This window comes from Leiobunum rupestre, chromosome 4 (genome assembly GCF_980474605.1).
Source record: "Leiobunum rupestre chromosome 4, qqLeiRupe1.1.hap1, whole genome shotgun sequence".
NCBI classification, from domain to species: Eukaryota; Metazoa; Arthropoda; class Arachnida; order Opiliones; family Sclerosomatidae; genus Leiobunum; species Leiobunum rupestre.
Genome location: NC_143387.1, coordinates 56,837,247 through 56,862,098, shown reverse-complemented (window position 1 = coordinate 56,862,098; position 24,852 = coordinate 56,837,247). Strand labels below are relative to the sequence as shown.

The 24,852-nt window shown below is 38.3% G+C and overlaps 3 protein-coding genes across 5 annotated transcripts in view; 2 read left to right on the top strand and 1 right to left on the bottom strand.

The window, feature by feature from the left end:
- Positions 1-444: 444 nt before the first annotated feature.
- Positions 445-4,505, top strand: LOC149948404 (uncharacterized). Of its 2 annotated transcripts, none has more exons than XM_090172407.1 (6): positions 445-731; positions 815-952; positions 3,393-3,560; positions 3,649-3,787; positions 3,910-4,075; positions 4,138-4,505. In XM_090172407.1, exons 1-6 carry the CDS (start codon positions 581-583, stop codon positions 4,225-4,227), a joined length of 852 nt encoding a protein of 283 aa, XP_090028533.1. In that variant the 5' UTR covers positions 445-580; the 3' UTR covers positions 4,228-4,505. The 2 variants fall into 2 exon arrangements, with proteins under 2 accessions (XP_090028533.1, XP_090028532.1); XM_090172406.1 differs by having other exon boundaries at positions 3,649-3,811.
- A 222-nt stretch (positions 4,506-4,727) lies between these two features.
- Positions 4,728-6,247, top strand: tex (THO complex 3 homolog tex). The gene is made up of 6 exons (XM_090173411.1): positions 4,728-5,126; positions 5,197-5,353; positions 5,410-5,614; positions 5,678-5,839; positions 5,898-5,998; positions 6,060-6,247. Exons 1-6 carry the CDS (start codon positions 4,947-4,949, stop codon positions 6,218-6,220), a joined length of 966 nt encoding a protein of 321 aa, XP_090029537.1. The 5' UTR covers positions 4,728-4,946; the 3' UTR covers positions 6,221-6,247.
- A 355-nt stretch (positions 6,248-6,602) lies between these two features.
- Positions 6,603-24,852, bottom strand: part of LOC149948402 (uncharacterized) — a 64,242-nt gene continuing 45,992 nt past the window's right edge. The window contains exons 3-22 of one of the 2 annotated variants that reach the window (XM_090173409.1): positions 19,644-19,739; positions 19,464-19,559; positions 19,241-19,345; positions 17,697-17,810; positions 17,536-17,598; positions 17,365-17,457; positions 13,719-13,862; positions 12,550-12,594; positions 12,312-12,464; positions 12,107-12,166; positions 9,645-12,036; positions 9,222-9,575; positions 8,948-9,144; positions 8,538-8,804; positions 7,784-8,281; positions 7,457-7,708; positions 7,311-7,388; positions 7,085-7,234; positions 6,768-7,003; positions 6,603-6,661 (exon numbers count right to left, since the gene is read on the bottom strand). In XM_090173409.1, coding sequence (XP_090029535.1) covers positions 6,782-7,003; positions 7,085-7,234; positions 7,311-7,388; positions 7,457-7,708; positions 7,784-8,281; positions 8,538-8,804; positions 8,948-9,144; positions 9,222-9,575; positions 9,645-12,036; positions 12,107-12,166; positions 12,312-12,464; positions 12,550-12,594; positions 13,719-13,862; positions 17,365-17,457; positions 17,536-17,598; positions 17,697-17,810; positions 19,241-19,345; positions 19,464-19,559; positions 19,644-19,739 — 5,379 coding nt within the window. In that variant the 3' untranslated portion in view covers positions 6,603-6,661; positions 6,768-6,781. The remainder of the gene's footprint in view (positions 6,662-6,767; positions 7,004-7,084; positions 7,235-7,310; positions 7,389-7,456; positions 7,709-7,783; positions 8,282-8,537; positions 8,805-8,947; positions 9,145-9,221; positions 9,576-9,644; positions 12,037-12,106; positions 12,167-12,311; positions 12,465-12,549; positions 12,595-13,718; positions 13,863-17,364; positions 17,458-17,535; positions 17,599-17,696; positions 17,811-19,240; positions 19,346-19,463; positions 19,560-19,643; positions 19,740-24,852) is intronic. The other variant, XM_090173410.1, reaches the window with a different exon arrangement.

Genomic DNA, 24,852 nt, shown 5'->3' with positions numbered 1-24,852 from the left:
AACTAATGCGCGCATTTTACCCACGATGCAGCGTACCCATCCGCGGTTTGGCGGGAAAGCCGCCTTTATTGAAAACTGCCTCAAACCTTTCAAGGCGCTTGTTTAGTATACAATTTTATACACTTGTGATTTAACGTTTCTTACCGTAGTTAATAAACCGTATGTTATAAAGTATGTTATTTTTTCTTAAGATAGAAGGTATTGGAAGAAATCGAGGTTACAAGCTCAATTTTCCGCCAACTATATAAAGAGTATTCAGAATTCCTTAGAAATAAAAACCCAGATTTTGGGTAATTTATGTTGTGAATAATTGATTACGTAACCGTCGTTTGTGTATGGCATGAAGCGAGTAATAGTCTGAATTCAATAAATACAAAACTATTCATCGATTTCTGACGACGCGAAACCATTCGGCGCAATCAGTGCCCTCTGTGCGCCGAATGGTTGGCTTTTCCCGCACGACGCGTTTAACGCCGCTTTAATGTTGAAATTTAAATAGCCGGTGGATTATGAAATCAAGATGTACTCCAAGAGTACTCGTTTAGGATGTGCTCATGGAAATTAATAAAGGCCGAGTACTATGAAAGGTTTTGGGCCGGAAAGATGGAAAACTAGCTTTAGATTTATCTCCTCAGGCCTTGGTCTGAACTATTGGCTATTTCTGTTGAATATCGTCTATTTCGTTGGCCAAATTTGCAACGCAATCGAAAGCAAAACCTCAATTATTGAACGTATGTAAACGATTACCTCTAACTAAATAAATATATATATATATGTTTTTTCTTTCTGCTAAATTCTTATCGATCGATTTCAGAATCCAGTTTAGAGGAAACGATGTGTAAAAACGCCAGCGAGTGCAATTTCATACACGGCCCCGTTACCTGTCAACACAACCTCTGCGTTTGCAAACATAATTATGTTTTTAATAAACACAAGAATAAATGCCTGCCCAGTAAGAATATACTACCAAAACCTTTCCCTATAGTTATATGCTATTAAGTTAAGTTCAGGTATGAATTCAAGGATAGTTCATTTACAGGCCGAGATTGAAGGCGTGGAAAGTTTTACTTTTACAAGCTCGGTGAAGGATAGCGCGAAAATACGAAAGTAGATCACCGATTTCAAGGGCTAAGACCAGAAGCACATAACAAAATCTTTGAGAGAAGTGTCTATCTAAATATACTGCTAACATTTTTCGATTAAGACATATACTTAAAAAAATACATACAGTATTAATACGTCATGTTAATGGTTTATAAAACTATTACATCGAGGAAATCGCGCCCAATAGAACTTGCGAATGTTATATACTTCTGGTGTATAATCATAATCGGATTCGAAGGAGAGAAAATTTACCTTCGTATTTTTGCGCGATTATAATTTAAATATCCAAATGTGTTGGTTTTTAACAGCCTTAGCTGGACATTAAAGGGGCTCGGAATCATTTGAAAAGTTCGACCCGAATTTCACGTAGCCTCACCTCGTTATACAACTAGCGCGGGAAATTACTGAAATTCAAACGATACTGTGTCCCTTTAACTCAGACCAAGCAATTGGAAGTTGACGTTTTATAAGAGAAAATAGCGACAGTAAACGAAAGTAGTACACTCACCTTTTGCTTTAAACAGTGCCGCTTTATCCACAAGGCTGACTAGGCTGAAGCCTACGGGCCCTGCCACGGGTTAATACGGCACTGGCTTTGAAGGGAATAGAAATTAACTCTTCTGCTATTGAAATTGGTTAATCCACCACAAGTATGGAAGTTCACACTCCCTTTAACAGTTGAGGAAAATATAACTAGTGACAAACTTTCATTTTTCCACTCTTTAATTTTGTATATAATCTCTTAACGTTTATAGAGTTTATTCTGGATAAACTTTGCGTAAATATTTTTGTTATGATGTTTCGTAAAAACATGAATTCTAAATTTATTTTAATGTCAGTCCCTTCTTAGCCGTAACACTTACAAGAATGAACACTGTTTTTTCAGTTCGTATAATATACCTTTTGTTAATTTATATCAAAGCCTATAGATGGATTAGATTCTCATTCTAGCGCTATTTTCTCTAATTTATTTAGGTAGAATTATTATGTTGAGACTATCCGCGAGCATTATAGTCTATTTTACCCCCTACATGAGAGGGGGGGGAGAAAAACGTCATCGGCGTGGACTTCAATCACGCCAGACGACATCAATTTTAGGGTTCCAAAGAGATGACAGGTTGTTTTGATATTTTTAGGAGGATTGAGTTTACTTTTCGAGCAAGTGAAGATTGGGAATTAAAAATTGTCTCAACATAGCAATTATCCCAAATTTAAATAAATACATCCTTGGTTTCTTGACAATAGTTTGATAAAGGTGGAGTCAAACGCGTTCTGTTGAAGCACGGCCAACTTAGATCTTATCGTAAACTCGCACAGAAGGCCCGCCAGCTTAAATCGTCGTCTATGTTAAGTAGCGTATGAGCGTTTTGGAAATAAGGTAGCGAAACGCGAATGCGTTAGATGGCGCCTGTATCAATTGGTACGATATTCAAATATCACAATAGTGCGTACGCGGGCTATGTGGTCCTGCGAATAGGCGCTTAAATAAATCATCCTCTAAGGAAATCGCCCGGTATTGTTTATATAGTGCTTGATGAAATAGTGGAAACTTATAACCTGAAAACAGAACGTCGTGTTTTTGCCAAACCTTAATATGTCAAAAAAAGCTACCTGGTTAAAAGGGAACGCTTGTTGCTGCCGTAAAGGTGAAAAATTTCCAGTATTTTAACAAGCACTATATAAACAGTGACTTGCAGGTCCTGGCTCTCGGAAATATTACATCTTGGCGATTTCCTTGGAGGGTGATTTATTGAAAGGCCTATTGGCCAGAAATCTCACTTAAAATAAACATTTCTTAATGCAGCCGAAAAAGTAGTTCAGAAATGATCAATACTACATAAAAATTAAATTTTTAACCAAGTCGGTCTTAATTTAAAAAATATGTAGATATTAAGTCGAATATCTCCAAAAAGCCCTAAAATGGGCAAATTTTAAACTTGTGGGCCCCCGATCTCCAAAATTCATAACGGGCTACCGAGGGCATGATATTTCCTTTCGGTTAAGATTTCCCTGGCACTTCTAAACCTAATTATTGGAGAGTTATGTGGAATACGGCGGCATCAGCTACACTGTACGCAGATATCACTTAAAAAACATTGTGGAGGTTGTCCCTTTACTGGCGCAACAAGCGGCGAAAAATTTAGCTGGTGGGCTTTCTGTGCGAGTTTACGACCAGCCTTTCACATCCAGTTATTTTGCCCCCTACCCCCCAAAGACATAAGTTGGCCGTGGTTGAAAGCAACCTTCGCGTGTGTTTAAAATAAAATTTTACATTTTTTCGTAAAAAGGAAAGGCCCTTGGAGAATTGTGCGAAATTAGCGAGCAATGCAACATGTCGGACCCGTATTCCTACTGTTACACATTAGCCGCTTTGGATCCGAAACCAGTAGACTGCCGTTGTCGCGCCGGTTACCAAGAAGTTGGCGCCGAAGGCGAAAACAAAAAGTGCAAAAAAGGTATTTTTCAATCAGACTTTCAAAAGGACAAAAATGTTGAAGTGAAATTTATCTGTAGTTCGTTTCTAAAACTTGCTGGTGTTTTCAGTTTTGTACAATAGTGGCGGTAGTTTCTTCGATGGAATATCGCCATACGACGCCAGAGATTTGGTACCAATTATTATGGGGTGTTTGGCAGCCGGTCTGGCATTGTGCTTTTGCTGTGTGGGGATCGTACAGCTAATGAGGTACTTCCGTCGTCTGCTAGAAAAGTTAGAACCGCTTGCCACGTCTTAGATATTTAGCTATAAAAATTTACTATTGTACTTTATAAGATATTTTACGCAGTAATCGTGCCATTTCTAAACAGGAGAAAACGCTCGTTACAATGGCGTACCGAATGCGAAATTCCGCAAGAGTTGCTATTCGCGGGATCTGACGTCACTCATTACGTAACTACAAACACTACAGGGCTACCAGGACCAGAAACTCTAACTGATTTGAACGATTTCGACAATGAGGAGCGATATCAGATAGTTGTTATTTATTATTATTTTTATTCCAAAGGTTTCGCATTTGATATGTTCATTTCTTGTAGGACTTGCCTCCGAGCTATGAAGCAGCCATAATCCCTCCAAGTTACGAAGAAGCCATGAAACGCGTTAAAGCTTCCGAATCAAATTTATAAAATTTAAACTACGGTCGAATTCATCGCTGATTTTCGTAACTGATTATACGATTCTACTATAATAGTAAAATATCTTTGCTAATTATTATAATCCTTCCCCAAAGTGCAACATGAAGGCTAGTTATGAAAACTGGGCGTGAAATCGACTATAGTATTCTCTGTACCTTTTCCTCCCATTACTGTCTTTCGAATATTTCATGTATTTGAGAAATATAAACTTTTACTACCTGTAATCAAAAGTTCCCACTCGTTGAAACTTGCGTACTTTTACGTGTGTAATAACCGTCATTTTAATTATATATAGAAAATAAAATATTGATTTTGTTTAATTTGTTTTTTTTGAAAACCGCACTTCTCTGAAAACGCTTCACTCATCCACGGCCAACTTAGATCTGCTCACTTCCTCGCATAGAGGAAGCGAGCGGATCTAAGTTGGCCGTGGCTCAAAAAGCGAAACTATCGCCATCTGTTACTACATTTTTCTACCACAACTGATGAGCTACAGGCGCGATTATTAGAAACGGACCCCTTAGAAATATTTCTATAAACTATAATATAATTATTTTAGAAAGTGTGACGAAAATTATATTTTTCTATCAACTTTTCCTAACCATCGTCGACTTAAGAGGGTAGATATAAAAATATTAGGATAACTCATGATTTTTCCTCAAATCAGTCCAATGCCTTCTTAGTTTTAATTTTTAATCAGTTCATACATAATGTCAGATAAGTTTTGCGAGACCACCCGTAATTTCTTTCAAAGTAATTGTCGAGTTAAAGACATACAAGCACACTCCTCCAAAGTCCACTCAGTTGACTGGAATTTTGATGGTCGTCGCTTGGCCTCAGGAAGTTTCGACCAAACAGTGACCATATTTGCGCTAGAAAGAGATAGACTGGTGAGCAACCGCTAAGAATGCCAATGAATAAGATAGACTTCTGTTAATTTTTCCCTGTCATACCAAATAGACAAAAGAACATACATTTAGAGGTCACGGTGACAGCGTTGATCAGTTATGCTGGCACCCATCAAATCCAGATCTTTTAGCTACGGCTAGTTTAGATAAAACTGTTCGTATTTGGGATGCTAGGTCCCAAAAATGTACCGCTACAGTACCCACCAAAGGTGTTTATGATTTAAATAATAAATTGTTCAAAATTTACAAATTTCAACGTTTGTAGGAGAAAATATTAACATCTCCTGGTCACCTGATGGTCAAACAATTGCAGTGGGCAATAAGGAAGATTTAGTTTCATTTATTGACGTTAAAACTAATAAAGTAAAAGCTGACCAACATTTCAAATTTGAAGTGAATGAAATATCATGGAATAATCAGAACAATTTGTTCTTCTTAACAAACGGGCAGGGATGTATTCACGTACTTAGGTATATTTCATCCTTTTAGGAGGTACCTATTTCCGATATTGCTTTTAAAACTGATAATTTTAGCTATCCTGAACTACAAATTCAATACATCTTAAATGCACACCCCGCAAATTGCATTTGTATCGAATTTGACCCAACTGGGAAGTATTTTGCCATTGGTGCAGTTGACGCTCTCGTAAGCTTATGGGATGCTCAGGAATTAGTCTGTGTCAGAACATTTTCAAGGTCAATACAATGAAATAAGCCCAAAATTAGTTTTTATTAAATGTAAAAAAATTCTTAGGTTGGAGTGGCCTGTCAGAACAATTAGCTTTAGTCATGATGGACGTATGTTAGCATCTGCCTCTGAAGACTTGCTAATAGATATTGCGGATGTAGAAACTGGTAAATAAAACCAATCCAATTTGATTTCCCTAATTATTAATAATGATTTTCTTTTGTATAGGCGAGAAAGTAACGGAAGTGCCATGCGATTCACCTACGTTTACTGTTGCTTGGCATCCCCAAAGATATTTATTAGCATTTGCCTGCGATGACAAAGAAAAATATAATCGTGACCGTGACGCTGGAACAGTTAAATTATTTGGTTTACCATCAGACTCTTGAATCATAATAAATTCATTTTTTTAAATATTTTTATTACTGGTTTTACGATCATTACGAATGTTCGTAGGTTTTAAAAGGGCATGAAGTAATTAAGAACCACCTCAAGGAAAATTACATGATTTGTTTTTATACCACAGCACACATTGTTACGGGATTGGACCATTTAAGGGTATTTCTAAGATAAATAACATATCTTGCGTGGTTATTTAACCTAAACCACATCTATTATATTTGGTTACATTAGGTTTGTTAGTTCATGATTTCCAAAATCTAGTATGAACAGCTCTCAAGATCTTAGCTTTTCAAAAAAATTCTTAAAATTTATATAAAATTAGATTATTTTTCTTCTATAGGCACTTTTAGATTCTGTACAATTTGTACATTGTTTTTTTTTTAAGTCTTTGGGTTGTTGTTGGCTTCTTTTGGTCAGCTGTTGATAACCTTAAAAATTAATTAGAATTAATTAATACAAATGGTATTCAGTTACATCCATCAAAGTAGGAAAACAAGAAAATCCACCAAAGCATAAATTAAAAATTAAGAGTACCTTTTTTCAAGCTTTCATTTCTCACAAAGCAGAGTAGTTTCTTTCTCGGGGAACGGAGTAAAAGTTTGCAGGTCATAGATGACAGAGGCAGGCCTGGATAGTTGCCCATCCAAAGAAACTGTCTGGATGGAAATAGTGAAAGGTTCTTTCCTCAAAGCCAAATCCAGTTTGTGAAGCAACGCTTTGGTCCTATCTGGACTTCGGACATGTTGATGAAGTTGATCATTTACAAAAATCTTCAAAGAGAGATTAATTCATTGATTGATTTGTATTAAAAAAAATTAAAGCACATTCTCCATGGTTCAAATGAGGTGTACCTTATAGCACTGAACTCGAGAAAACCGAATTGGAGAAGACCAACCGACTAATAAGCTATCTTTTCCAACTTGTCGTAGGATTTGGAAATTATTTGGAGGTTCCGGAATATCGTGAAACTTAACCGGACTCAATGCACCGTCCGTTTCATCCTAAATTAAGACAAAAATTTAAACTTTAAAATTAAGCGAAATTAATGTACAATATAAGCGAATAAAATTAGCTAACGTGGGAATGTCCTGAAAGCAATATCGCTTCTTCCTGAACCGCAGTCTTGGAAAATGTAGGATATATCACTCTCGTTTTCTGAAATAAAAACATGGTGAATAAATCTGTTTAAGAGATGAGATATAATCGCAAATTGGACAAGTTACCACTGGTGATGGAAGCTCTTTAGATTTGACGACGTGCTTTTTAGGAAGATTTAAAAGTTTGGTACGTGTGGTTGGGCAGTCACCGGGAAAATTTTCGGAATGGTCACTTTCCCAACCTTCCTCTTCGTTTGAACGACAACATTCGGAGCCAGCGTCCGATTCGCAACCAGACGTACTGGGAGAGTTTGGCGAGGTTAAACACGGTTCGTTCGCAACACCGATACTTGAGACGGAAAGACGATTCGGTAGATTCTGAATTCGAAAGAAATACCACGGTACCAAATTGAGTACTTGATAAAATCAAAGGGGCAGAGACGCGGTACGTACTTGATTGTGTTTGAGATCACGCTCCATGGCTTCCATCGCTCGACTAACGCATTCTTCAAGCTTCCTTCGTTCCTCGATACCCGCGGTAAAGACATCGTCATCCACCATCATGGGAACGGGACTGGTCTCTGGGGTTGCTTGGATGACTGGAGATTCTGGCGAATCTAATGGAATGGAGGAATCGGATTGCAATCGAGCTTGGTGAAACTTGAGCGCGTTCTCCAACTGCGCCACTCTCTGCAAAAGAAACGCTTGGGCTGTTTGTTGATTTTCCATTTGCGCTTGGCATTCTTTGATGTGACGAGCGCTCATGTCTGAAATTTCGATTTTCCCGCTTTCCATAGTTGTCGACGCTTTCTCTCGTTGCTCGAGTTTCCTCAAGGCAACATTTTTCTCCTCTTCCAACGTTTCGATCGTGCAGTCTTGGTTGCGTCTGACAGTTTCCAAATCGTTCAAATGAGCGTTGGAAGCGGATAGACATTGCCGTAATCTCGTTACCTGTTAAAGTAGATAAGATATCGTTTAAAAGGACGGTTCATTTGCGCTATTAAATCGTTAAACTAGCTGCTATAATCGAAATAGCGCTTTATGTCTCGGTCGAGATTACCCAAACAAAGTCAACAAAGAACTGATAGAAACGAAGCGGGTGAGAGAGATAACCGACAAAGTGACTAATGTGTTATTTCAATACTACTGTAAATATTTATGGCCAAAAAGGGGTGTTCCAAATATAATAGAAAATTAAATCATTTACCTCTAGCCGTAGATCAGATTCCACCGCTTCGAGTTCTGAAACTCTGATTTCTAGTTGGCTCGGATCAGTTTTCTCAGAAGCCGATCTTTCCAAGACGCTCTTCTCAAACTGTATAGTTTCTAGTCTCTCGTTCAAAACCTTAACCTCCGACCTGAGTTGCTCCAATACTTCGTTCATCTCCCGTTTCTCCATTTCCAACTCGTCTACTTTGGACACGAGACCCATCTCCCTTTGTATCAAAAGCGAATCGGCTTGCCTCAAAGTTTCCTATTTGATGTACAAATTTTGACAAATAACACCGAGGTTATTGAACGTAAACTACTAAACTTGAATTTTTTCAGATATTTTTTCTATCTCAACTCATTATTAAGGGATTTTGTCTTTCGATAAACAAACAGGGATGTACATACCTTTAAAGCGGATTCCGACTGCTTAAGCTTGGCAATTTCATCTTTGGCGGCTTCGTGCTTCTCTTTGAAAGAGTTGAGGTTGGCGAGGAGTTCGTCGTGTTCGCGCAACTCCTCACGTAATTGTCGATTCGTTCGTTCCAACTCTTTGGCTTTCTGAGAGAAATTCTTCAGAGAAGCTTCGATCTCGTCAGCGTGTTCTGAAGACCAAAACAACAATTTATCCACCATTTTAAAATAAACGTCTTTCAGATCTTACCGAACAGGGACAACTTACCCTTCAACGTATTTTCCCTAGCTTCGGCTTCCATCAACTCCTTGACCAGGTCGCTGACCTTCCAGCCTTCGGCGCCTTTCCTCTCGCTCTGCAAACTGTCCTTCAGCATCTTTTCATTTTCCTCCAACTGGGTGATTTTGGTCCTGAGTGACCGTTCGGTGGATTCCAAATCGTCGATTTTTTGTTTGTAGCTCTGCTCCATTCGGTGGATAATTCGGTCGGCGTTCTCGAGGGTCTCCAAATAAGCCGCTTCCTTCTTCTCCAATTCCGTTATTCTCTCGCCCATGGACTGCGCCTCCGTTTCGAAGGTATCTTCCATCGCGTGATTGTGCGGTTCCAGTAATTGGTTTATTTCTGTATACATTTTACAAAAATAATACGTTTATCCTTAACGAAGGATATAAGGAATAACGATGAACTTACCGTACGAAGAATTTGAGGCGATACTGGTTACTTCCTGTCTCAAAGTATCCACGTGTTTCTCCAACTGCTTAATTCGTCCTTTGTAACTGTCTTCCTTAATTCTTAAGTCTTTAAGATCGTCTTGAAGACTCAATTCTAATTGTTTCCGTTTGGCCTCTAAAGCCTTGACGGCCACGTTAGTGCCGTCTTCCATCTCCTTCAACTTCCATTTCAACTCGTTCTCGACCAGGTGATGTTCCTCTTCCAGGAGCAACATCTTTTTGTCGAAGTCGCGTTTGACCGTCTCCAACTCCTCTTTCTTCTTGTTCAACGCCTTCTCCAGAGCGAGCCTCTGCTCGGCCAGTTCGGATATTTCCAGGCGAAAGTACTCCTCGCGCTCCCGAAGAGTAAATATCTCTTGTTCGTATTCCTTTTCTTTCTGGGAGTGTTTATTCAGCATGACATCCAACTCCCTTTTAAAGGTTTCAACTAATTCTTGAACCTCGGCGCTCTGTAGGACGATCAAAGTACGCAGGCGCGTCTGTTCCGTTTTCAAACCAGCCAGTTCTTCGCGCACGCAAGCAGCTTGACGTTCGTTAACGTCAAACCCCGATCTATCCATCAAATTACGTCCTTCCAGGACCCGAATACGGCTGGAATGAGACTCTTCGGTCGTTTCCAACCCCACCAGACGCGATTTCAATTCGTCGACCATTTCCTCGTGTTTCCGCTTGGTGTCGTCCACTTCGCTAGAGTGTTGAAGTACCATTTCCGTTTTTTCTCGTTCCAGGGACGCCACTTTCAACTCCAAATCGTGTTTCTGACTCTCGAGATGGTTCATGCGGTTCATGAGCGATTCCTCTTCCTGTCTCAGAGACTCGATTTTGGAATTGATCTTGCTCTCTTTCGCCACCCATTCCCGACACTCGCTCTCCTTTTTCCGGCAAAGTTTCTCGCGAATTCCCAATTCCTTTTCAAAATCGCGGTTGATGTCTTCCAATTCTTTCAGCCTTTCGCGAAGTTTGCTTTCCCGAAGCAAGCTAGGCGGTCCCTCGGTCGTTTGCTGACTGACCACCGTCGGTGATAAACAGTCGACGGATGGGCTTAAGCAATCTTCCGCGGTTTGCGACAACAAGTCGTCGAGACGTTCAGTCGGCCCACGATTCTCATCGACTTCCATGGAGGAATCGTCCATTTTGCGACAAAGATCCAAATCGCTGTTCAAGTCCCGCAACTTTTGCCACAGTTTCAAATTGGCACTGTCCATTTGGTGCAACTGATCTCGCAATTGGCCGTCTTTGGCTTCTAACGTAAGCAACCGATCCAGTAAGTTGCCGCTGTTCTCCGAGCGAATGGTGGCGTCGTTATTTTCGGTCTGCGTTTCGCGGTTCGATTGGGGCACGGCCGCCTCAACCTCCACGTCGCGCAAGTCCTTAATTAGAACTCTGTTTTTTTCCTCTTTGTCCGCTTCAAGCTCCATCAATTTCCGCCTCAGCTCGGCTTCGTTCTTTTCCAGATCCGTGACGTGTTCTTCGTACTTGAAGACCAAGGATTCCAAGTAGGATATCTGCGTTCTTAGCTCTTCATCCGAAGCTTCCATGGCCAAAATTTGTCTTTCATAATTGTCCAATCCACTACGCGCGGCGTCCAACTGTCCCTCCAACTCCACCTCATTCCTCTTTAAGCTATCGACCATGACCATCAAGTTCTGACTCTCCAGGCGGGCGTCATTCTCCGCCTCTTCCAACTCCAAAACTTGTTCTTGAAGTTCGGCGCGGTTGGTATCGCAGATGGACAGTCGCTCTTCCAGCTCCAGAATAGTTTTGGCCGACAAATTAGGGCAGTTATCCGACATTAACTGCGAGATTTGTTCTTCTTTGTTACTTAACTCGGCCCGTAGTTGGGACACAACCTCCTCGGTTAGACGTAAGCTGCGACTAAGGCTTAGTATGCGACTTTGTAGGCGTTGGCGTTCCTCAGCCTCCGAGATATCATCCTCGCTCTTATCTTTTACTTGAGGACTATCAAAGTCGGTCAAGCTGGTCGGTCCCGTCGAATAGCCGTCGCGTCTGCTGTGGTCGTCGCCCAATCCTTCGTCTTCGCTGGGTGTTAAACCAGGTTCGTAAGCTTTGCTAGAGCTCGAAAAGGATCTCGGTTCTAGATGAGGATGGTTAACCATGGAACATTCCCGCATCCGCCGAGTGAGGTTGCGGACGCCTTCCTTGGCGACGGTACAATCAAAACAGAGACCTCCATTATCGGCGTGTACCAAAGACGGCGCTTCTGACTCTGGAATCAAAGACATGTCCAACTCGCTCTCCGTCTTCGAGGAGTCCATCTCGCGAATTTGACTCTCAGTCAGCGATACACTCTCATCCTCCTCGCTTAATTCGGTTTCCAATTTGTGAAGATTCTTAAAACGAAAATTTAGTCAATAAATAAAACGCTTTAGAAGCGTTATATATTACAAATAAAATACTTACTTTAATTATATCCTCAATATCTAAAGTGTCATTCTTTCTGCTTCGGAGTATTCCTTCACACTGAAAATTTCAAATAAATTTATCTTAAAAAATCATCTTGTCAGGGAAGAAGGAAAATTGGACGCCAGCCAGCCTAGCGGAACAAAGCCGTAAAGTTTCGTCCTCAATATGCAAAACGTAAAAATAAATCAGTCGGGATACGTACTTTCTCGACACGTTGACCTTTGGCCTCCAGTTTGGTTTCCATCTGCAGTGATAAGTTGTTAACGCGATTCCAGAGCATTGCCAACTCTCGTTTGCATTTTCGTACGCAAGAGGCGCTGTGGGCGATAGCTTTACGTTGATTGCAACTCAAGCCCTGAAAAGAGAAGATTTTTAGGATGATCCTAAATCTTCGAACGCGGTAAATAATTTTCAAGGCGAAAGTCGCGAGATAGACTTACAGGCAGTGCGGCAATCTTCCCCAATTCTTCTTGGAGCGAGTCCACCTTTTTGTCGCGCGAAAGAGAAAACAAATAAAATTCAATATGGTGCAGAGAGCGTAGCATGAATAAACTATGAGAAGACAAGAGGGACTATTATTATTGTTACGAGTGTTATCAGAATGTTCTATGAACTACTAAGTCAAAGTACCTTAGCGGTTTAACTACTGGTTTTGTTTTGCAAATTCTATAAGCATGACACTTCCAAACTATTATTTCATAAACATATGACACTTTTCCAAACTATTATTCCATAAGCATATGACACTTCCATACTATTATTCCATAAGCATATGACACTTCCATACTATTATTCCATAAGCATATGACACTTCCATACTATTATTCCATAAGCATATGACACTTCCATACTATTATTCCATAAGCATATGACACTTCCATACTATTATTGGCAAATAGTTTGTAACAGTTATAAAGGTACTATTTAGCCCCGATATTCGGGGGGCCAATAGCGTTAGCCGCGCGGACAAACATTAAACAAACAGATGGCTCAAATGAATTAGGTTTTTAACAAAACTCAATCGAAGAAAGTATTCTAGATCGAGATAACGTATTGTCAATTTAGCGGCACACTTAAAAATTACCACTTTAGGGTAACTTATTTCTACATTCTCCTCTTTGTCTCAACTGCCAACAAATCCTATATAATGGAAACTCCTTATAATCTCAATAGGTTATATTAGAGGAAAACTTCTATATTTATGAAAACATGACTTTGCAGAGCTAATGACGTGTGGCGCCATCTTTCGTCAAAAAAGTGAAACAAGAACCCTCATTCATGACAACAGATTTGTGCAGAGGGGGTGCGGGAGGGGAAAAATCCCCGGGGCCAAACTGAAAAGACCCACAAACACGCTATTTAGCGGCCCGGTGCGATAGGAGCCCACCAGCAGTTAGAAGGGTCCGGGCCCGGGAAAATAAGTACGATCCATAAGAAAGCCGTTATTATGGGATATACCGATAAATTCATGGACAGACGCTTGGGAGGAGATATCAAAACCGGGTTTCACGGGCCCTGGTACTCCCCCGTCCGTCTCTTGTTGGGCCTGAGTACCGAATGAAGTCCAAAAGGGCCCCGCTAATATGATCCGCAACGAAATTAAATTTACCTGCAAGTCTAGATCTTGACACTTGGCAATCTGGTCGTCGAAAGAATCGAAACAAATGTCGTGATCGTCACCAGAGTGTCCGTTCGAGGCGCTGCAGTAGTCGGTGTTGCTACCACTTTCGCGTACATCCGGCGCCCTTAGCTCCTGCAAACCAAATAAATGTTAAGCCCAATGATAATGAATAAAAGCAACGTGAAATTGTGGTCGCGCTCGATGAAAAAGTCTAAACGCAATGGAAAACAAAACGCACCCAACGGGGAAATATTAAAAATAAAAAGTTCGCTAAACTAATACACGCGTATAGTTGGCGGTTATCCACCGTTACCTAATACTACGGGTTGAAGATAGGGAAAGGGGTAAAAGCTATACTACGACGAGGATTAACGCTGTGTCTTCGAGAGACGGCAGAAATGGCGGGAAGTTTTGCCAAAAACGTTCACGACCCCTAAACCGCCCTGCCACCCCCTTTCTCTTCTATTTTAACCTCTGGAAATTTTAATGTCAGCAATAAGGCTGCCACCCCTGCGCCTAGTAACACGGCTATCCTTTTACAGGTATTGAACCCCCCCCCCCCCTCCTCCTATTTCTACCAGAAACGCGTCTTTTTCGGTGGGTGAGCATTTTATTTCTGTCTTTTTTAAGTACTTAGAGATTTAGGCGCGCTTGGTTGACGGTGGGGCCACAGAGGGAAGATACTGCCTTTTAATTCCAAGGTTTTTTCTCTCAGAATGGAATGGATATAAATAGTACACCCACCAGAATTTTTATTAACCGTCTCGGGTTTAATTAGGTTGCCGTCGAGATTTTAATTATAGCGTTAATTTATAATTAATTCTTACTCAAACGCGGCTTGCCTAGTGTGTCTTTTGGGACGTTTTGTTGAGAAATACAACGAATCATGAAGAACGAAAAGACGCTGAAATCTTACTGACCCGCGACTAATATTAATTCTACGTAACTTACCCGTTTCAAACGGATAATTTATGATAATTTTGTTCTTAATTATGTTATTTAAAATGGATATAACACAAGTTTCCCCAATATGATCAAATCCAGGACTCAAAATTACCACAAGAATAGCCCATTCAAAACATTCCCTTTCGAAAATCCCGACTAATTCCCTTTAAAAATCCCGACTAATTCCCTTTAAAAATCCCGACTAATTCCCTTTAAAAATCCCGACTAATTCCCTTTAAAAATCCCGACTAATTCCCTTTAAAAATCCCGACTAATTCCCTTTACAAATCCCGACTAATTCCCTTTACAAATCCCGACTAATTCCCTTTACAAATCCCGACTAATTCCCTTTACAAATCCCGACTAATTCCCTTTACAAATCCCGACTAATTCCCTTTAAAAATCCCGACTAATTCCCTTTACAAATCCCGACTAATTCCCTTTAAAAATCCCGACTAATTCCCTTTACAAATCCCGACTAATTCCCTTTAAAAATCCCGACTAATTCCCTTTACAAATCCCGACTAATTCCCTTTACAAATCCCGACTAATTCCCTTTACAAATCCCGACTAATTCCCTTTACAAATCCCGACTAATTCCCTTTACAAATCCCGACTAATTCCCTTTACAAATCCCGACTAATTCCCTTTACAAATCCCGACTAATTCCCTTTACAAATCCCGACTAATTCCCTTTACAAATCCCGACTAATTCCCTTTACAAATCCCGACTAATTCCCTTTACAAATCCCGACTAATTCCCTTTACAAATCCCGACTAATTCCCTTTACAAATCCCGACTAATTCCCTTTACAAATCCCGACTAATTCCCTTTACAAATCCCGACTAATTCCCTTTACAAATCCCGACTAATTCCCTTTACAAATCCCGACTAATTCCCTTTACAAATCCCGACTAATTCCCTTTAAAAATCCCGACTAATTCCCTTTAAAAATCCCGACTAATTCCCTTTAAAAATCCCGACTAATTCCCTTTAAAAATCCCGACTAATTCCCTTTAAAAATCCCGACTAATTCCCTTTAAAAATCCCGCCTAATTCCCTTTACAAATCCCGACTAATTCCCTTTAAAAATCCCGACTAATTCCCTTTAAAAATCCCGACTAATTCCCTTTAAAAATCCCGACTAATTCCCTTTAAAAATCCCGACTAATTCCCTTTAAAAATCCCGACTAATTCCCTTTAAAAATCCCGACTAATTCCCTTTAAAAATCCCGACTAATTCCCTTTAAAAATCCCGACTAATTCCCTTTACAAATCCCGACTAATTCCCTTTACAAATCCCGACTAATTCCCTTTACAAATCCCGACTAATTCCCTTTACAAATCCCGACTAATTCCCTTTACAAATCCCGACTAATTCCCTTTACAAATCCCGACTAATTCCCTTTACAAATCCCGACTAATTCCCTTTACAAATCCCGACTAATTCCCTTTACAAATCCCGACTAATTCCCTTTACAAATCCCGACTAATTCCCTTTACAAATCCCGACTAATTCCCTTTACAAATCCCGACTAATTCCCTTTACAAATCCCGACTAATTCCCTTTACAAATCCCGACTAATTCCCTTTACAAATCCCGACTAATTCCCTTTACAAATCCCGACTAATTCCCTTTACAAATCCCGACTAATTCCCTTTACAAATCCCGACTAATTCCCTTTACAAATCCCGACTAATTCCCTTTACAAATCCCGACTAATTCCCTTTACAAATCCCGACTAATTCCCTTTACAAATCCCGACTAATTCCCTTTACAAATCCCGACTAATTCCCTTTACAAATCCCGACTAATTCCCTTTACAAATCCCGACTAATTCCCTTTACAAATCCCGACTAATTCCCTTTACAAATCCCGACTAATTCCCTTTACAAATCCCGACTAATTCCCTTTACAAATCCCGACTAATTCCCTTTAAAAATCCCGACTAATTCCCTTTAAAAATCCCGACTAATTCCCTTTAAAAATCCCGACTAATTCCCTTTAAAAATCCCGACTAATTCCCTTTAAAAATCCCGACTAATTCCCTTTAAAAATCCCGACTAATTCCCTTTAAAAATCCCGACTAATTCCCTTTAAAAATCCCGACTAATTCCCTTTAAAAATCCCGACTAATTCCCTTTAAAAATCCCGACTAATTCCCTTTAAAAATCCCGACTAATCCCCTTTAAAAATCCCGACTAATCCCCTTTAAAAATCCCGACTAATCCCCTTTAAAAATCCCGACTAATCCCCTTTAAAAATCCCGACTAATCCCCTTTAAAAATCCCGACTAATCCCCTTTAAAAATCCCGACTAATCCCCTTTAAAAATCCCGACTAATCCCCTTTAAAAATCCCGACTAATCCCCTTTAAAAATCCCGACTAATCCCCTTTAAAAATCCCGACTAATCCCCTTTAAAAATCCCGACTAATCCCCTTTAAAAATCCCGACTAATCACCTTTGAAAATCCCGACTAATCACCTTTGAAAATCCCGACTAATTCCTTTGAAAAACTAAATTACAACTCGAGAGCTAAGTGAAGCATTCAACAAGTACTACGATGGCATTATTCCCTTAAAAATGTTGATGTACCATTTAACATAATACATGTAATTGTAAAGGAACGATTGTCAAAGGGGTCGGACGTATAACATATTGAAGAAATAAATAAACATTATGTTACCTTTGGCGTACAGTGGTCCAACTCCAAAATCCTGAACTCCAGCAACTCATTCTGTTCTTGATATTCATTGAGTTTCTCCTGTAAATCTTTAACCTAGGACGCGCGAAAACATGGTTCACCTTCAAATTGTCAATTCATTTCACGAGCAAGCGTGATGAAGAGGAACCTCACCTTGTTTTGCAACTGTTTCGTCGTTTGCAGCAAAATTCTCTTCTCTTCCTCCAACTTCGAAAGCTGCACGAAACACATTTAGTATTCAAATTATAAACATGGACGATTGAAATCACTGCGCAAAAGGACACGAGGAAACTAACAGGAAAGAAGACACCTACATTGGCTCTGTCTTGGTGCTGGGAGCCGCATGATTCCGCCACCAGTTGTTTCAACAGAGCGAACGACCTTTGAAGCTGCAGATGTTCCGACTGCAACCGTTGGTACATGACGGACTAGAATGAAACACACCAACAATATTAGGCGGATCTCGCTGTAAATAGTCCTTTAAATAAAAGATCATTCACAGCTGATTAGAGAGTTTGTGCCGCTGCGACTGGACATATAACCGATTTGTCTATGGTTTCTCTTTTTTTTTTAGTCGATTGTGACGTGTGGGACAATTCAGTCCTCTCGTCAATTTGTTTAATCGGGGCGAGATACGTGTAACGGCCACGCCAACGGGGCGATACGTGGGGACAGGGGTGAGGACACCCGTGGCGGAAGTATTCCGACCACCCGTTGGGGGATTGGTGGTCTTCCTCAAACTCTGCCTCCCAGACGCTTGGGATTACAGGAGTACGCCACTACTCCCGGCTATGGTTTCTATTTATACGGCCAAAGCTGAGAATTTTGTACGCATAGATCTGGCAGCATTTTTCAACCGGGGGCAAGATAGTCGGAGAGAGGTTTATTTAAGCGCCTATTTCGAAAATAAATCCTAACCAAATAAAAATAAAAAACCTTGAAAAATTCGAACATAAGAATGCCTTAAATCTAGGAGCAACACAAGGCAAGGAGAAGGCAACCCGTAAAAAGTAGTCGATTTTCTTATGTACAATTTTCATTGGTTAGACGCTTTAGCGCTTGCGTCGGAAGGGGAAAATCTGTAAAATTGTCTTCCTTTAAAACGTTCAGCGTAAAGGTTCGTCCAGATGAAATTGGTACACAACACTGCGTTAGCGTTTTTAAAGGCTAGCTGCGTTCTCCTTATTTTAAGAAATTAAAAATAGCAAAACCCACGAATATACAGATACAAAATTGTTAAGGGAGAAGATTCTTTCCCAGGGGTAACGGCACTCGATTTTTAAATACACGAAGTATTACCCAATGGCGCCAACAGTTCAAAATATTAAATTATCTAAAACCACTAGAAAATATTAATTTATTTTTAAGAACATTTTAAGAAATTTTTCTACGGAGCTGAACCTTTTTTCTAGGTTTTTTTAACGTAAAAGTGTTAGAATTAGTTTTTTTTTGTAAAAAACCAATTAGTAAGATCTGTATTTCCTTCCCACCAGAAGATTAAACTAACGCCATCTAGTATAAATAAAAGTACTAAAATCGAACCTCTAAGGGCTTAGCGCTAAAATTTCCTGTCGACAATTTTTGAATCGGTCTATAGATTGAACGAGACAATAACCTCACTTTCAGCAACCCCTAACCGGAAACAAATGCCACCATATAATGGCGTTAGAAACCCAAATTTTGAAAAACCCACAGAATACACAGCAACTAACAAGCGAAACACATTCAAACTAAAATTAAAAAATAAATAAATTCGTAATATACAGACATTGACAGGCGAATGACAAGCAACTAAAGAAATAGATGCCCCTTCAAAGGTCACGTATAAACTAAATCCCGAGTAATAAGAAAATCGTACCCTAGATGGCGCGCTGGTCGGAGGCGTGGGGGCGGCTTTCGCAACATTCACCGGAATCCGACATCGCACTATTTGGGAATGCGTCTTTTGCATCAGAGACGGAACCTGCATTCATTGACGGTAATAAAAATAACCAAAATACGGGTTAATATACCTAGTTCCTATCTTAGACTCGAGTTATGCTAATTGGACGAAATGAAGTAACGGAAGAAGGAATGTTTACCTGTATCTGTCGAGGGGGGGTCTGCTGCGATCGGGGAGGCCCATCCCCCGCCGCTGTGGGCTCCACGAATTCCTTGATCGTTTCTAGGCGCTCGTCCTTTGAGCGAAGGGTAAAGGGTTAGATTGACTTAACTGGGACAACCTGGACAATTTGGGAAATGATTCCGAGGTCTTTGTTTACCATGTAATAATGGAGATGGCGCTGGTCGGACTTCCGTTGATGGGCGTTGACCCTCATCCGGTCACTGTTGACATCTTTGGCTTTCAATTTCTTTATCTGTGTACGAGAAAAATACGCAAACGGGTCAATATTAATTAAGTACAGGATGTAAGAAAGGACGTTATATTGACTTTGAGAAAAAAAAGGGCGAGGTGTTGAACACCTTTCAAGAACAAAGCTTTGATCTCGGAAGATAAAAAAGGTACTATTAAATAGGTATTGTATTAAATTGGTGTTTATACTCGTTTACGAGGGAGGGATAAGCTGAAGTTGGAGTCCGCGCGCTGACTGATACGCTGTAAAAAGTAGTCCTTAACAACTCCACGTGATGCGCGCTAAAGTTAACTTTGTTGATAATAGTTCCGCCGAATTAAATTTACTTCAAAGGGTCATCTACTGTAAATTGACTGAAATAAAAATTGGTACAATACAGTGATGGACATTTTTGTTAAACAGCTCCTTCGCTCGCCTTTTTCTCTTCTCTTTCTGCTCTCTTTACTCTTTTCACTATTTTTCGAGCTTCGAAATTCGGGGTTCATACAACTATTGGGAAACCGATTTCCCTGATATTTAGAGGTTTTCCCAATGCAAGGGCACCTAACGTTTTAAGATAAACTACTATCTAATGTTGTCCCAAACCGATATCTAGGGTAACTCTCCGTGTCATTGCTAACTTACCCTATAACCAGTGTTGCCGCTAGGTATTTTCTGAATGTACCTTTATAGAATAGGGAAACGTACTTTTTGTACTTTTGCTATAAAAAACAGGGTGCCCCCTATTTCTGTATATTTATAATGAAAACAAGTTTTAATAGATGGCGCTTAACTTTATTTTTCTCAGAAATATTTCAATTTTAAATTGAAATGTGGTACAACCAAATTTTGGTAACTTTGAACATGCGAGTCTCAAAAGCCTAATTTTGTATATTATTGTAAATCTAACCTACTCGTTTTTCTCATAATTTTACGGTTTTAAAAGACCTCGAAGGAAAATTTCCCAAAATTCTGAAACGTACTAAAATTATCTTTAAAATTTTAAAAATGTACTTTTGTAATTGGTTATTTCAAACCGTACCGAAAAAGTACAAATGTACCAGTTTCGGCAACACTGCCTATAATTCTCCATGAAAGATTGGTTAACTAATTTAATTATTAATACTTAAACTAAAGATAAGTAATAATTTTTATTTTTATTTATTTTTTACTCTTTCTGAATTTTCATAAATTTCCCTGATTTCCCCGAATTTTACTAAAAAACCAGGAATATTCCTGATATTTCCTTGCCATTTCTGTCGCTAATCTAATTCTCTGATATTTCCAGGTTATCCAGGTCTGTATGAACCCTGAAATTGGCTTTTCCCTCTTTCCGCTCTTTTTCGAGCTTCGAAATTTGCACTCCTTCCATTTTCGTTTCGCCCTCTTTTAAAACGATATTTTACGCTCAATTTGGCCCAAAATGAGAGGAAAGCGCCCATCACTTCTATAATACAGAAACCTTTAAATCGTCATTCACGATTTGACATTTTAAACTATATATTTATTGAGATTTAAATTTCGAAAATATAAAATTAGTTACGGCCTTTGGGAAAATACTGGATTTTCAATAACGAATTCAACGGAGCTAAATAAAAAGAGCTATTTTCCGAAACCTAATAATTATTCACCGTATTTCGCAAAAAATAGAATCTTCTCAATGGCGAATAAAATATATCCGCGCACCAAGACGGGTTGAAAGGTCACATCGTGAAGCTTGTATTAACCGTACTAAGACGGGGATAGTGGGACACGCGTATAGCCATCAATTAGAAGCAGTTGAACCATTCCGAAATAACACCAAAGAGGTTTATATGGGCTGCAACCAGTGATGGGCACGCTCCGCTCATTTTAGAGCGGTAGGAGCGTTTGGAGTCAGAATGAGCGCTAACTCAAATTGAGAGGAGAAAAGCGGAGCTGCCTCTATATTTAGTTATTAATGAGAACCTAAATTTTAGTTGGCTTAAATAAGCGGAAGAGATGAGCGTTTCACCGAGTAATAGATTGAGCGAGCAAAGAGCGGAGCTGTTATTTTTACTCTTAAACTCTCGACAAACTGAGACGAGCGAATGATGATTAGCCTAAAAAGAGAGTTATGTAGTAGTTCTAGAATTTATTAAATTAAATAGATATTTATTCACAACCAAAAGTTTCAATAGTCCCACCAAACGGAACCTATATCAACTAAGTTTGAGGGGTTTTCGCGTCTTGAAAGAAAAATCACCAAGGCTTAACAATTCCAGAACTTAATTCGTTAATCCTTTAGTTTTTTTTTTGAGTTATACAAGTGCTGAGATTACGTTATTAACAAATGGACGTTTAAATGTAGGAAAATCAATAATTGTGTCGAGCCTTTAAATTATGTCCTGAAAAAAGTAAATTACAAGTGTAACTTTGGCCTAGTGGAGGGTAATTAAATAGTAATAGTAATAGTAATATGAATTTAATAGTAAATATTTACGGGAACTTGTCGTGAGCGCCTTTTTCCGTTTTAAAATTTAACGCGTCTTCAAATGCTGCCGCCGTTGCGTTTCCCCCAACATCCTATTTGCCGCAATGGTCGCGATACCTATCGGAACCTTAAGGTTTTCAGTGGTTTTTAAAGTATTGCTATGTTTGGTGAGTTCTTTGATGAGACGACCGGAATCTATTGAGCCGAGCTTCACAAGTCACAAGTTGACTTAGGCCTATGTGATTTCTTGGGTATTAGCTTAGCTGATTATTATTATTATTATTATTATAATTGAGCCATGAGAGAGCAGTCACTTTCTTTACAAAATTAAGAGAAGAAAAGAGATGAGCTATCAGTAAACGTGTTTGAGCTGAGTTACATTATCTGAACCGCTCTTAAGTAGAGCGTGAGAGACAAATGTCAGGCGAAAATGAGCGGCTTGTGAGCTGAGACTGAATTTTAAGAAAATGCCCATCACGAAGAAACTTTTTTAAAAGAGCTTTTTACAAAGCGCGGATATGAAAAATTAAACCTTGGGCACCTTTTTTTTTCAATTATTTTTCTTCGAGCTCTTTCTAACGAAATCATTCATTGTTGGTTCCAGCACCGTAGAGGGGACGTGGAATTTCAGATCTTTCTCAATATTATAGATGTTATTATTTTTTGGCACGCCACGGACGGAGGGAAATTGAATAACCTCACGTCGCTAACCTTAGAGCGAATTAGTGGGAAGTATATTGGCAGCCTTACCGACACTGCCCCCTTTCCAAGGGTGTGGTACTCCTAACGCCTGTCCAAAACGTATCTCCTAGATTCGAATTGGGGTCTTTAATTCTTTATAGCGTTTTGATCGTGTAAGAAAATGAATCGACATTGTTACTTATTTATTGGATTTATTTGCTGATTGATTGGATTATGATGCATTGATATAAGAATTGAATTACGAAATAATATATAATTTAATAAATTCTACGAGATCTAATTGGTTGAATGCATTGATATAAGAATTTAATTACGAAATAATATAATGTAATTGTGCGATATGTTGTTGTCACTCTGAAAAATATTCTATACGTTGTTTAATGATTGCGGTTTAATTTGTCGAATTGGTTTATTTTTTTCAAATATTTAATTGGCTTCAAATATTCGGTAATATTTGCGAATATAATTGAATATTTTAAAATTTAAAAAAATTATATTATCCGATAGAACGCTTAAATATTTAAAGATAAAATAATGCTTTGGTCCCATTCGACCGAAATCCCATTCGTTCGAAAACGATTTAACATTGAGTCCCAATCGATCGAAAATACCCCAATTGTGCGGTTTACAGACCAATTTTGCACGTTTATATTATTTTTTATAGTACATCAAATTTCGTTTTTATGAGACGTTTTTTAAATAGGTTTACTTCTTATATAAATAAGTGTTGATAGTCTTATTGGAGCCAGTTAGCTAAAATGGAGAAAATAGCTCACAAAGGAGGGTTTTTGTACATTAAGAATGATTATTTGTTTCGCTTAAACAAAACGGTAAATAAATATAGTTATTATTCGTGTAGAAACGCGTCACCCTAGGGAAGTGAGAGACTAACCTAACCTAACCTTACCGTTAGTACACCTGTAGCAATTTTGTTTAGGTATAACGTTTTTTTGCGTACCCTGCTATATCTCGGGGCAAAAGTAAAAAACAAAACAAAAGGTCCCGATGAACCGAATCCGCCTTTTGGGCTATATTTCGGAAACATATTGAATTCGGTCGAATGGGATTTCGATCGAATGGGAATATACCAAAATAATATTTTAACTAAAATTACAAACAATATTATTATTAAATTTACTAATTTACAAAAGTAATATTAATTTTACTAAATTTCCAAAAATATTAACTTTACTAAATTTCCAAAAATATTAACTTTACTAAATTTCCAAAAATATTAACTTTACTAAATTGCCAAAAATATTAACTTTACTAAATTAACAAAAATATTAATTTTACCAAATTAACAAAAATATTAATTTTACCAAATTTATAAAAATATTAATTTTACCAAATTTATAAAAATATTAATTTTACCAAATTTATAAAAATATTAATTTTACCAAATTTATAAAAATATTAATTTTACCAAATTTATAAAAATATTAATTTTACCAAATTTATAAAAATATTAATTTTACTAAATTTATAAAAATATTAATTTTACAAAATTTATAAAAATATTAATTTTACTAAATTTATAAAAATATTAATTTTACTAAATTTATAAAAATATTAATTTTACTAAATTTATAAAAATATTAATTTTACTAAATTTATAAAAATATTAATTTTCCATACTTTTACGAAATTTATAAACATAATGTTTTTAATACGAATTTATCGAACCAAATACAGTTAAATATATACCGCATAAAATTAAACGATAAATATTATTTTTAAACGGCAAATGAAATCCTAGATTCCACTAATACAAACAAGGTCAAAATTAATAAGGGTTATAAAAAGAAACACCGAAAGTTACACTTCTATAATTAAATAAGCACTCCGTTAAAATTTAAAGATATGCCGACATACATATAAAAAGCCATAATTTAAAAATAACCATTTATATAGCCCGCAGATCTAAATCGTAAAAACAAACAGGCAATTTTCGGGGTGGGAACCAGCGTTAGTATCCTTTCT